This window comes from Nyctereutes procyonoides, unplaced genomic scaffold (assembly GCF_905146905.1).
Source record: "Nyctereutes procyonoides isolate TBG_1078 unplaced genomic scaffold, NYPRO_anot_genome, whole genome shotgun sequence".
In the NCBI taxonomy this organism is placed as follows: Eukaryota; Metazoa; Chordata; class Mammalia; order Carnivora; family Canidae; genus Nyctereutes; species Nyctereutes procyonoides.
In genome coordinates, this window is record NW_026575049.1 from 47,363,568 (window position 1) to 47,376,629 (window position 13,062).

The window sequence follows — 13,062 nt, forward strand, 5'->3', positions numbered from 1 at the left end:
CCTGGCTGGCTCAGTCAGTGGAGTATGCAGAGGTTATGAGTTCAAACCTCATGCTGGGTGCAGAGGTTACTTAAAATCTTAAGGCATCCCTGGGGGGTTCAGCGGTTTGGCGCCTGCCTTCAGTGGGGCGTGATCCTGGGGTCCCGGGATCAAGTCCCACATCGGGCTCCCTGCATGGAGCCTGTGTCTCTGCCTCTCTCTCTCTGTCTCTCTCATGAATAAATAAATAAAATCTTTTTAAAAAATAAATAAATAAAATCTTAAAAAGAAATGTTCAAAGAAAATGACACTAATTTTTTAATTGAGGATGAAAAGAAGCAGCCATAGACAACAGGGGAGCAGTATTCCAAGCAAGCCAGAACAGTCAGCAGGCCAAGCAAGTAAGCAACACACGGGATGTGGCTGGAGAGAAAGACTGGGTTACTGAGTGAGTTAGATCATGAAAGACTGTGATGATAAACAGTCTGTCTGGATTTCTCATTTTTGGTACAGATTTTATTCTAGGTACAGAGCTGTATCAGAACCCTATTGAAGGTTTATAAACAGGGATTGTGGCATGATCTATTTCTGTTTTGAAAAGATTAGTCTAAAAAAAAAAAGAAAAGAAAAGATTAGTCTAGCCATGGGGTAAAGAATTAGAGAGCAACAAGAATTAAGACAGAGATACCATTTAGGAAAATACTGGAATTGTCCGAGTAAAGGCTGACAAAAGATTACACCAGAGTGAGTGGTGGAGACAGAAAAGAAATAGCTATCACCAAAGCCCCCAGCCAATTTAACTGCAAAGTCCAAGCAAGAAATGTCACCAATACAATGTTAATTCTCACTTCTTTATGTATAATGAAGAAAATTTCATGTCAAAGTGCCCTAGAAAGGCTTACTTAATCCTCTTATACATCCTACCCTATTATGTTATTTTCATGAACACTTGACAAGCACAATCTTAGAGACAAAAACAGAAGGCTCCATGGCATGGTGGAAACACAGGCGCTCTGAGCTTGAAGAGCATGAACCTGAGTTTTGCAGACCAGCCTGACATCAGGTTGTGCCATTTATAAGATATATAACGTAGGGCAGCCTGGGTGGCTCAGCAGTTTCGCACTACCTTCAGCCCAGGGCCTGATCCTGGAGACCTGGAATCAAGTCCCACGTCAGGCTACCTGCATGGAGCCTGCTTCTCCCTCTGACTCTCTCTCTCTCTCTCTCTCATGAATAAATAAAATCTTAAAAAAAAAAAAAAGATGTGTAATGTGGCCAAGTTATTGCAACTTTTAAGCCTGTAAAATCTGGGAGATAACAGTATTTACCCCACAAGGATATCACGAAGATTAACTGAAATAGTAAAGTATTTCCAAAAATATCGCCCTTCCACTAGGCAAGATAGATAGCATTTAAACAAAAATTTTCAAAAAAATAAATAAATAAAAATTAAACAAAAATTTTCTATGGCAGTTTTATCTCTTTTAATTAATACTTAAAAGTAACTATCACATCAAGGTCTTTATTTTACTAATATTTTTGCTTAAGATAAAGTTACGATAATGTTAGTTTAAACCTAAAACCAGGGATCCCTGGGTGGCGCAGCAGTTTAGCGCCTGTCTTTGGCCCAGGGCGCGATCCTGGAGACCCGGGATCAAATCCCACGTCGGGCTCCCGGTGCATGGAGCCTGCTTCTCCCTCTGCCTATGTCTCTGCCTCTCTCTCTCTCTCATTCTGTGTGACTATCATAAATAAATAAAAATTAAAAATTAAAAAAAAATAAACCTAAAACCAACGTTAAGAAAAATATCAGAGGTGGCTCAGTCACATAAGCATCTGCCTTCAGCTCAGGTCATGATTCCAGGGTCCTGGGATGGAATCCTGCATCAGACTCCCTGCTCAGCATGGAGCCTGCTTCTCCATCTGCCTCTTCCCCTGCCTTGTGTGCTCTCTCTCTCAAATAAATAAAATCTTTAAAAAAAAAAAAACTTAAATATAAACAACAGTTTCAGTGGTACTCAGATTGGACAGGAAGTGATGAACAGGTTGGGACCTACGATGTGATATGGAACAAGATACTCTTTAGAATCTATAAAGTGAGAGTTGGATGGACAAGATTACTTTAAAGATCCCTTCCAGAGTTTACATTCTCAGATCTTACGTTCTTACTTACTTGTCTTTAGTTCCTAAATTTATAATGTATCATATCACCTTTTTAAAAAATGTATTTTTTGTGTGTATTTATTGGAGTTCGATCTGCCAACATATAGCATAACACCCAGTGCCCGTCACCCAGTCACCCCAACCCCCCGTCCACCTCCCTTTCACTGCCCCTTGTTCATTTCCCAGAGTTAGGAGTCTCTCCTGTTCTGTCACCCTCACTGATATTTCCTACTCATTTTCTCTCCTTTCCCGTTTTTTAAAAAATGTCTTTATGTCTATAAGTAATCTCTTTAATACTTAAAACACAATATTCAAAACACTTCAGTGTTTTGTCTACAGATACAGCTGCCCAGTGCCTACAGTCTGGGCAGCTGAGTCTGTAGCTAAATCCCAACTGGAGATCCCAGATAAACTACTTCACTCTTCCTAATTTGTAATATCAACCCTTAGAAGATGAAATATATGTGTGATGTAATCATACAAACAACTTGAAAATGGTAAAGATTTAATCTGAAGGTACTACTACTTAGCCTCATCTCCAAATTTATTCTGCCAACATGCTGACCAATCTCCTGTTCACTCCTTCTCAAGAAGAAAAGCGTTTTCAGTTCTGCACCACCTAGCTGAGGTCCTGTTAGCCCTAATCTGTAGTATCAATGTTGTTCCTACTGATCTTTCCATCCCCAACCTCTGTCTCTCCTACAGTCTATGTAAACTTTGTCAGGACCTATACCTCTCAAAACCCTCCAATTGCTTCCAATCATCGAATGACCAACTTCTAAACAACCTTAGTAGCTACAAGGAATCAACTGACCTTGGCAGTATCAACTTCCATTACATCCAATCCCATGTAGCCACAGAAGATAAAAGTTTGATCTCCAAGTCCCTTCATGCTTTTCTCTTCCCCTAGAACACTCTGACTACTCATTACCATATGTTCTCTTACACTCAAGTGAGCCCCCTACCACAAATGTGACTGCTCTTCTCTCTGAAATACCACAGTATTATGTTCCTCTTTTATGGATAGAATATATGAGCTATACATGTGCCTATCACAGCCCTCTGTAATTAAGAAGTGTGTACACACAGAAACCAGAGGCTGAATCATAACTCCAAAGGACCCAGACAGACTCTAAATATTTAAGATTTTTTTCTTATTAAGAAATAAGCCAGGGAAAGTTTCCTTCCTTCCAACTTTAGAAGTCACATCATTCTGTCATAGGGCAGTATGTGCTCTTCCCCTTTAAGTCAATCACCAATCTAGATCCACTTCCAAATGGATATAATTCAAAGTTTATCTTTCCTCTGAAGCACAGAAGTCTAAAAACTCTCACAAGAAAATATAAGCAGCTTTTGATCCAGAAGTGCAAGGGGGAAAAAAAAGAGTCTGTGGGAAAGCAACAGTGTTTGCCCCTCAAACTCCCCACAGAGAATAAGGTAAGAGCTGGTTTTTAAGAAAAATTTGTTAAAGAAAAAAGTACTGAAATGGGTAATGGGGAGCAAGACTAAAAAATACAGACGTGGGGATCCCTGGGTGGCTCAGCGGTTTGGCGCCTGCCTTTGGCCAAGGGCGTGACCCGGAGTCCGGGGATTGAGTCCCACATCGGGCTCCCTGCATGGAGCCTGCTTCTCCCTCTGACCCTCTGTCTGTGTGTGTCTATCGTGAATAAATAAATAAAATCTTTTTAAAAAAAAATACAGAAGTATGTACTTCCTGGTGCTTCAATTTTGAAAACAAATCAATAAATTCTAAAATTTCACCCAATAATGTTCATCAGTCTTTCATAGAACATTCTTGGAAACCAAGATTGGGGTAAATTAATGGAAGTTCAGTGCACTGCAGGAGTGGATTAAATATCTCTTCAAAAAGTCTTTGCAGTCACAATATTCCTTCCTCAACATCTAAGATTTTCACTGATTTACTAAAAACATATTTGATACCTACTATGTGCCACAAAGTCAGACACCAGGGAAGGCAAAGAGTAAGGCAAAATCATTGCCTTCAAGGAATGTATAGCCAGGTCTGGAGTGCTGGTGGGTACACATGTAATCATGCTAATGGATGCTTAGTGATTCAGGATCTTAGAGAAAGCACAAAAGAGGAGTCATCAAATAGGAGAAACAATCAAGATTTAACAGAGAAAAGGAACACCTGAGTAGGGAGAAGGGGCAACACCATCCCAAGAGTGACCACCACATTCAAAGGCAAAGAGATGTGCAACATGGCTCCTTAGAGCTGTGAACCAATAGTACCTTTACCATCTGGGGGCTTGTTAGAAATGCAGAATCTCAGTTCCTTGCCTAGACCTACAAAATCAGAATCTACATTTTAACAAGATCCCCAAGGATTTTTATGCTCATTAAAAAGCCCGGCTGTAGAGGACTCAGAAGTAGTAGTATGGTACGGTTAGAATACAGGATGCCATGGAAAGGAACTCAAAAGTGAGGCTCCACAGGTATCTCCAGATCATGAAGCCCTATCCTGGAACTAATGGAAGCCACCACAGTGTCTAAGTAGGAAAATGACATGATGGAGGTACAGCAGTTGCAAGGAGACTAGAGAATAATGTGAAGGTTGAAGAAAACGGGGATTCACTCCAGATGGAGAAAATCTAGCAGAACTTAATCACGTGTCATCAATATATATGGGGTGAATTGGGTCAGGGAGGTGTCAATGAAAGAATGAAAAATCTCTAGAAAGCAGACAGAAATGGCAACATTCACTAAAATAGGGAACACACAAGGAACAAATCTGAGAGGAAAGGTGAGACCAACTTGAGATGTGATGGGTTTGAAGCACCTGTAATTCAACCGGTGTAGGTGTCTAATAAATGGTCTATATCCAGGGAGAGAGATAATGCTATTATCAGATGAGTAGGAAGGGGCTGATGGCTTAAAAATGGATAAGGTCACCCAAAGTGAATGCAAAAACATAAGGACTAGAGAGGCAAAACCACTCAACACATCAGCATTTAAGAAATGAACGTAAGAAAAAGGAAGCAACAAAGCAGATGAGAAAAATCCGAAGGAGAATCATAAAAGACTGGTGTCATCAATGCCAAGCAAAGGGTCTCATGAAGGGAGAAATGGGAGACATAATAATATGCCAGGGTCAAGGCCTTAAAGGTGGATTTGGTAATTAATGTTCCTTTGGAAATATTAAGTGAAATAAACTTTCATTTATATATACATAAATGATTATGTATGGATACATACACAAAAACATGCACACAAGGCAGCCCGGATGGCTCAGTGGTTTAGCGCCGCCTTCAGTCCAGGGTATGATCCTGGAGACCAGGGATAGAGTCCCACATCGGGCTCCCTGCATGGAGCCTGCTTCTCCCTCTGCCTGTGTCTCTATGAACAAATAAATAAAATCTTAAAAAAAAAAAAAATCCACACACATGGGATGCCTGGGTGGCTCAGCGGTTGAGCCCCTGCCTTTGGCTCAGGGAGTGATCCCAGTCTGGGGATCGAGTCCCCACATGGGGCTCCAGTGAGGAGCCTGCTTCTCTCTCTGTGCCTCTCATGAATATTTTTTTTTTTTAAAAGGACATGCACACACAAAGGACGTATACATTTCAACAGCTCTCTCTGGATGATAGAATTAAGGGTAATTTTTTTTATTTATTTTATCTATTTATTTAAGATTTCATTTTTAAGTAATTTCTACACCCAACGTGGGGCTCGAACTCACAACCCCAAAATCAAGAGCCTCACACTACAGAGACTGAGCCAGCCAGGCACCTAAGGGTGACTTTTAATTTATTACTAATCCCTCTGTATTTTGCAATTGCTCCTCAAGGCACAGGAGTTTTATAATTTAAAAATATAAAATAACGGTATCTGGGTGGCTCAGTCAGTTAAGCAACTGACTCTTGATCTCAGTTCAGGTTTTGATCTTATGGTGGGGAGTTCAAACCCTGCGTTAAGCACCACACTGGGTGTGGGGCCTACTAAAAAAAAAGTAAGTAAAATAAAAAATATATACAACAAAAAATTAATAAATAAGACAATGATGGCTTTGCCAGTAGTGTGATTGCAGTGGGTGGAAGAATGAACATGAAGTGAGGAAATAAAGGAGACAGGAATAGGGACAAGGGAAGGGAAACTGGGAAGCACCTAGAGGTTAAGTCCAGAGTTCTAAGAAAGGGTTTATTTTTCGGGTGGGAAAGATCTGGGCATTCTTACAGGTTGTGGGTCAGGAGACTGTCACAAAAGGACTGTTAAGAGTACAAGAGAAAGATGGAACATTTCTTTATTGTTTGTTATGAGCTGAGTACGCAGTGGTGAGCAAAACAAAGTCCTGCTCTTGTGCAATTCACTTTCTCTACTAAAGGAAACAAACAAAAAACAGATTAATATTGGACAAGTCACACATACTGTGATAAAATTAAAATAGCATAGATTTTAGATTGAGTGCTGAGATAAGGCTTCTTTGAAGAAACAGTATTTAAGTTGAATCCTGAATGACAAGAAATCAGCTTTGCAAAAAAGGGAGAAAGGCCTTGTTACCACAACCTTACAGATCATGAAACTGAGGATCAAAGAGGTTAGGTTAGATTACAGAGCAGGCCAACGGAATCCAGGTCTAATGAACACCAAGACCAACACCCTGTCTACTAGATTGTGTTCTACAGTTTTCCTCAAATGCAACAGTGAAGATCAAAGATACCATTGACCCTCCTCTGGCCTCATGGAAGATAGTTAAGCACTATCTTTAAAAAAGTAATTGGCACAACTTTCTCAAAATAAAGTCTTTGAAAGCAGAGATATACTTTCTGAGAAAGCAGAGGCATGGCTCCTGAAGGTTAACTGTTCAGGCCTAAGAACAAAATCCAGGCAGGCCGTAAGTTAGAAGCAGGCTACGTTCCAAAGATCTATAACTGAGTTGTTAAGTCGTAAAACTTTTCCTCCATATAATTTTATGCAGAGAATAGGTTTCCAGGCTGCTCCACAAAGATCCATGTAATCATAGTTATTACTACCATTACAACTAATAAAGTACTTCCTAGGTACCAGGCCCTATGTTAAGTGCTTTTTATAGATAATCTCATGCAGTGCTACCAACCCTATTACCACTCCATCTAACTAAGGAAACCGAGGCCCAGAAATGGTTTAAGTGACTTGCCCAATGGCAAATCCTTGGCTCTTCATCCTATGTTGTCTCCCAAAATAACTTTATTTACAAACAGTCTTTCAAAATCTGGTTTTCTCCAATTCTAAAACCTCAGCGCCCATCTCCCCCTTCTCAGATGGCCAGAATACCACTCTCCTACTTTTTCATCAAACTTCCTTATGCCCCCTCCGAGTCTATGCCAGACCTATCTCCTGATAAACCTCGATCCACGAAAGTATTCGCACATTTGACACCACCGATCCCTCGGCCTCCTTATATCCTCACGGAGTCCCCTGCACGTGTTCACTTACTCACTCATTGACGCTCACAGGGCCCTACTAGGACAATTCCCAACCCATATCCCGCCCTTCTAAATGTCGAGAGGAAAGGCAAAGCAAAAGCCCAAACTGATCATAATTAACGTCCCTCTCTATCCCCCCATAATTAACTATCTCCGGCTCACCTTAAATTCCCAACCTATCCCTCGCGCAATAAACCTCTCGAAATCTAAGTCCCAGCAGGTTACTGATCACAAATAATGCTCGCACGAGGGGCAGCACCCAAGCTGGTCAGTCCTAAGGAGAAGAGTAAGTAGCACCCGAGGCCAGTAGCAGTCTTCAACCCCCCGACCCCCCTATGCACGCTCAGTTTAATAGGACGCCAGTAGCCCGAGCACAGGAAGACCCAATCCCAGGCGAGAGCAGAATCCAAGCCGGAAGCCAGCCTGGCACACGGCATGACCTTCCGCAGTCGGCTGACCCTGTCACCCTAAAACCCCCGCTGGGGAGCGGGATCCGAGGCCCCGGCACATTCTGGCCCCAGAGCGGCGAAGAGGGCACACACAGAGACAGGCGGGCCCGGCCCCCGCCAGCATCGCGCCCCCGGGGGACGCCCGCCCTGCAGACGCGCGGGGGGAGAAACCCGGGCACTCACCCGGCGACCGGCCCGGCGCGGGCGGCGGGCACACAGGGGGCGGCGTGCGGCCGCCTCGGGCCGCTTGCGAGGAGGCGCAGGGAAAGCGGGAGGCGCGGGGCCGCCCGGGCTCGCAGGAGCCAGCGAGCGGGTCTCAGAAGGGCTGCCATGGCTCGGCCGTCCCCACCGCAGGAAGCACGCTCCGCGAGAAGGACAGGGGGAGCACGTGACTGCGGGGTCGCCCGGCGCGGGAGAGACCAAAGGCCGGACGCGCCAGACGTAGGGGGGGCCGCGCGTTGTTTTAGCTTGGGAGGCGGGCCAGCCTATTTCTCTCGGGACACATGAGCCCCGCGCGATGTGCTAATAATAATAAGATAACTTGACCGGTTATTTGAGGGCGGTTCTCTTTCCGTTTTGTCGTCTTCCTCTCGGCGTGCTCAGTGCCCCCACCCCTGCACTTTTCAGTTGGTAGAGTCCCAAGGGGTCGACTCCGCCCAGGTTGGCGCAGGGGCTTGCGGGGGGCCAACTAGCAAGGACGCCCGGGAACTCTCGAGAAGAGCCGACTATGACGGTCCCAGGGTGTGGGACAATTCGCGGGCCTGCGCCGATGCTGTCGCAGACGTCCCGCGGTCTGGGCTCCGCGCCGATGGGGACGTCCGGGCTGGAAAGCTCCGAGAAGCGTGGGACTGAAAAACGTTGAGGACCTTTGTACTGTGCTGGGGGCCTCCAGAGTTAAGGACGGTGTGATTTGTGTTCCTGGGGCTTAAAAACAGTGTAAAAGCATACGTAGGTCCAAGCCTAAGTGCACAAGTAGTTCCTCGCCTTAGGACAGGTGGATGCTAACCAAGGTGGTGTAGTTTTAAAGCTGGAACTGATTTCATGATCTTCCCCCAACTCCCACCCCGCTTCTTCGTTCCGTAAATGCACCAGCCTCGGAGGTAAGATAATGATGGGATTAAGTCTGGAGCCAAATCTGAGCGTGAACCCGGGAGGCCCTTGTAAACCTCCACAACCTGAAAGGGTTCGCTGTGCACACGTGGGAAGCCGGGAACGGGCTCCTGCCCCCTCTTCCCCTGGCTGCATCCTACCCATCACCAGGTGAGAACACTCAGGTTTACTCTGGAAGCCCTCCATGGTAATTCCCCGTGTAGCTCTTCACCCCACTCAACATCTAGATCCTTGACAGCAGGAACTGTGACCTTATCTTGGATCTGAAGCACCTCCCCAGTGCCAGGCACATAGTAGTGCATTAAATATTTGAGGTTAAGATTATTTATTAATGAGAGAGAGAGAGAGGCAGAGACACAGGCAGAGGGAGAAGCAGGCTCCATGCAGGGACTCGATCCTGGGTCTCCAGGGTCACGCCCTGGGCGGAAGGCAGCGCCAAACCGCTGAGCCACCCGGCCTGCCCGAGGTTATCTAGTTTTATCTCTCCTTTGAGAGATGAGGAAAGTGAGATCCGAAAAAGGTTAAATGGTTTATTATGCTGGGTTATACTACTAGGCATTAGTAGTATAATTTGTTAATTCGCCTACTCAACACTGACTTATTGAATACATATTCAGTGCCAGGCACTGTTTGAGATGGGAATCCAGTAGAGAGCAAAACAGGTCAAGTCTGGACTCTGATTAAGGGCTCCAAAGTTTAGTTTGGGAAGACAATTAAGAACTGTCCTGTAAAGTAAATCAGGATAAAGAGATTGAGGGTGGCAAGTTCAGCCCCTTCAAAGAACAACAAGGAGGACCATGTGGATTAGAGGAAAGAGGAAGTTAGGGAGGAGAGGGAAGAGCGGCCTGGAGGTCTGAGATAGCTGGGGCCCAGATTATGCAGGATGTTATAGGCTCCTGTAAGGACCTTGATTTTTATTCAGAAAGAGATGGAAAACCACTGGAAAGCTTGGTGCTTTGCAGTGATAGGAATCTATTTACATTTTTAAGGGATCATTGGCTGCTGTTTGGATAGGTTATTTTAGGGGAATAAAAGTAAATACAAGTAGAGAAACCAGTCAGGAGGCTCTTGTAATAATCTAGGCTAGCAGTGAGAGTGGCTTGAACTAGGTAAAATAATGGAAAAGGGTCAGGTTCTCGCATTATTTAAATAGTAGGACAAAGTAGAAATTGCTGATAGATTGGTGGTGGCAAACGAGTCAAGAACATTTCCAAAATTTGGGGCCTGAGTGTTTAGAAAGATGGAGGTGGCACTGATTAAAATGCAGAAGATTGGGGCACCTGGGTGGGTTAAGTCTCTGCCTTCAGCTCAGGTCATGATTCCGTCCTGGGATCAAGCCCCATATCAGGCCCCCTGCTCCAACGGGAGTCTGCTTCTCCCTCTCCCTCTGACCCTCCTCCCACTCTGTTGTGCCCAAGATTGCGAATCCGAGAAACCACCAAGGAGCCCACACCCTTGCAAGCGCACGAGGGTTTATTAGCAAGCTCGAGCTTGGGTCCAAGTATACCCGACACAGCGGAGCAGGGACTTGGGCCTCGAAGTGGGTTACAGCTGGATTTCTTATAGGCTGGTCTAGGGGATTTTCAGAAGGGGTGGAAGAATTTCTCCCAAATTCTGTTTACATTCTGATGTGGGGCTTTCAAGGGCATTGAGCTCTGTTCTCATTCTAATATGAGACTTTCTACCATGGGCGTGGGCTCTGTTGTCTTTCTGATATGGGATTCTCTGCTGAGAGCAATTCTGAGCTCTCTTCTCTTTCTGATATGGGATTACCTGCCGAGGACATTGAGGACATTCTGCGGTTTTTCCCATAAAGTTCAGCTCTTATTCACAGGGGCCTAAGATGGCTGTACTTGTGCTAATGCTAAACTTTAGGTGGGATGGCCTTAATTTTTCTCGGCCTCCACAACTCATGCGTGCTCTCTCGCTCTCTCTCTCAAATAAATAAATAACATCTTAAAAATAAAGTGGAGAAGATTGAGGGAAGAACAGATTTAAAGGTAAATCAGAAATGATCTTATAGAATCTGAAGCTTGAGGCCATGCTACACATACAAATGTCAGGTTTCAGTGGGGGATTTGTTCTAGAACATGCAAGTTTGGAGTTCAGAGCAAGAAATACATGTGGGCGTCTGCAGCCTATACCTGATATTTGAAGCCTTGGAAATGGATGAAAGCACCAAGGAAGAAAATAAAGACAAAAGATGAGGTTTAAGAACTAAGGCTTGTGACATTTCAGTATTTAGAGGATGCAAAGGTGAAAATCCAGCACTGGAAGCTGAGAAAGAATAGCCAGAGAGATAAGAGGAGAATTGAGGGGGGTGGGGGTGTCCCTGGATGGCTCAGCAGTTTAGCGCCTGCCTTCGGCCCAGGGCATGGTCCTGGAGTCCTGGGATTGAGTCCTACATCAGGCTTCCTGCATGGGGCCTGCTTCTCTCTCTGCCTCTCTCTCTGTGTTTGTCATGAATAAATAAGTAAAATCTTAAAAAGAGAGAGAGAGAGAGAGAAAGGTGAGATCCCAAATAACAGAGAAGCAAATCTTTCAAGAAGGGAATTATGAACTGTAAAATGCTGCTGTTCATTCTGGTAAAATGAGCACTCAACACTGACCATAGGTTTTGGCAACGCAGAGGTCCCTGGTGATGCTGAGCAACATTATGGTGATATGTTGAGTCAAAAGATAGACCGAAGTAAGTTTAGGAGTACATGAAGGAAGGAAAAGTGTGTACAAGGAGTGTAGACAAACATTTTATAGAATATACTGTGAAGGAGAAGCAGAGAAAGGGATGGTATCTAGAAGTGTGAAGTCAAGGGAGGTTAGTTATTTTTTGAAATGGAAGAAATAATAGCATGTTGAATCTGATGGAAGTCATCTGTAGGTAACTAGTTTAAAATAAACTTTTAAAAATGTAGTCCCTCCATGATTAACCACATTTCAAGTACTTAGTAGCTACAAGTGGCTAGTAGCTACTGTATTGAACAGCATGGACAGAGAATATTTCCATCGTAGAAAACTCTGTTGAATAGGGTTGTAGTATGGAGTAAAAATTTGATAGCATGAGAGAGAGAATGAGTACATTGAGGAGCAAGAGAAATAGGATCCAGTACAAAGTGAATTGGTTGACTTTGGGTAAGAATCTAGACCATCCAGCCATTGTCACAGAAGGAAAAGCAAGGTATATGATTACAGATGCAACAAGGCTGGTAGAGGTAGGTGAGAATGAATGGATGTTCTCCTAATTGTTTCTAGTCCCGAAACCCTTCATCCCTAAACAACATTCTCAATGTTGCTGTATCAGGCTTCCTCTTAAAGTATGAAATAACTACTGGTGAAATTTGTCCAGGCACTTATTCATTTATTCACTCATGAACGCATTCACTATGGAACACCTAAAATCTTCCAAGTGGCAAATTAAGTGCTAGAAAAACTGTGATGAGCAAAAACAGGTCCTTATAGTTACGGAGCTTGTACCCCAGAGGACAAGGCAAATATTAAACAAATAAACACACTAAGTTACACAGTGAAACAGGGGTTCTTTTTTTTTCTTTTCTTTCTTTTTTTTTAAGATTTATTTATTCTGAGAGAGAGAGAGACAGAAACACAGGCAGAGGGAGAAGCAGGTTCCATGCAAGGAGCTCCATGGGACTCGATCCCAGGTCTCCAGGATCACACCCCGGCTGCAGGCGGCGCTAAACCGCTGTGCCACAGGGACTGCCCTGAAACGGGTTCTGAGGGAAAGGGACATGTTTCCATGAGAGAGTATATCTACCCGGGGGTCAGAAAGATTCCCAGGGAAAGGATTATTAGGCTGTGGTCTGAAGGCTAAATAGTTAACACATGCAAGGTACATGCACACACATGTGTGTCTGTGCATTTTGTGCATGTGTATAAGAGAAAGAGTGGTGTTTGCTTGTTTTTCAGTTCAGACTTTCCAAATCCTT

At 44.1% G+C, this 13,062-nt stretch overlaps 1 protein-coding gene and 1 long non-coding RNA gene across 5 annotated transcripts in view; one reads left to right on the forward strand and one right to left on the reverse strand.

Annotated features, from left to right (window-relative positions):
* Window positions 1–8,388, reverse strand: part of LRPPRC (leucine rich pentatricopeptide repeat containing) — a 109,219-nt gene extending 100,831 nt beyond the window's left edge. For all 4 annotated transcript variants that reach the window (XM_055328717.1, XM_055328716.1, XM_055328715.1 and 1 more), the window contains exon 1: window positions 8,195–8,388. In XM_055328717.1, the coding sequence (XP_055184692.1) occupies window positions 8,195–8,343 (149 nt within the window). In that variant the 5' untranslated portion in view covers window positions 8,344–8,388. The remainder of the gene's footprint in view (window positions 1–8,194) is intronic.
* A 331-nt stretch (window positions 8,389–8,719) lies between these two features.
* Window positions 8,720–13,062, forward strand: part of LOC129511725 (uncharacterized) — a 34,754-nt gene continuing 30,411 nt past the window's right edge. Inside the window, exon 1 of the long non-coding RNA XR_008664894.1 lies at window positions 8,720–9,111. This is a non-coding gene — a long non-coding RNA (uncharacterized LOC129511725). The remainder of the gene's footprint in view (window positions 9,112–13,062) is intronic.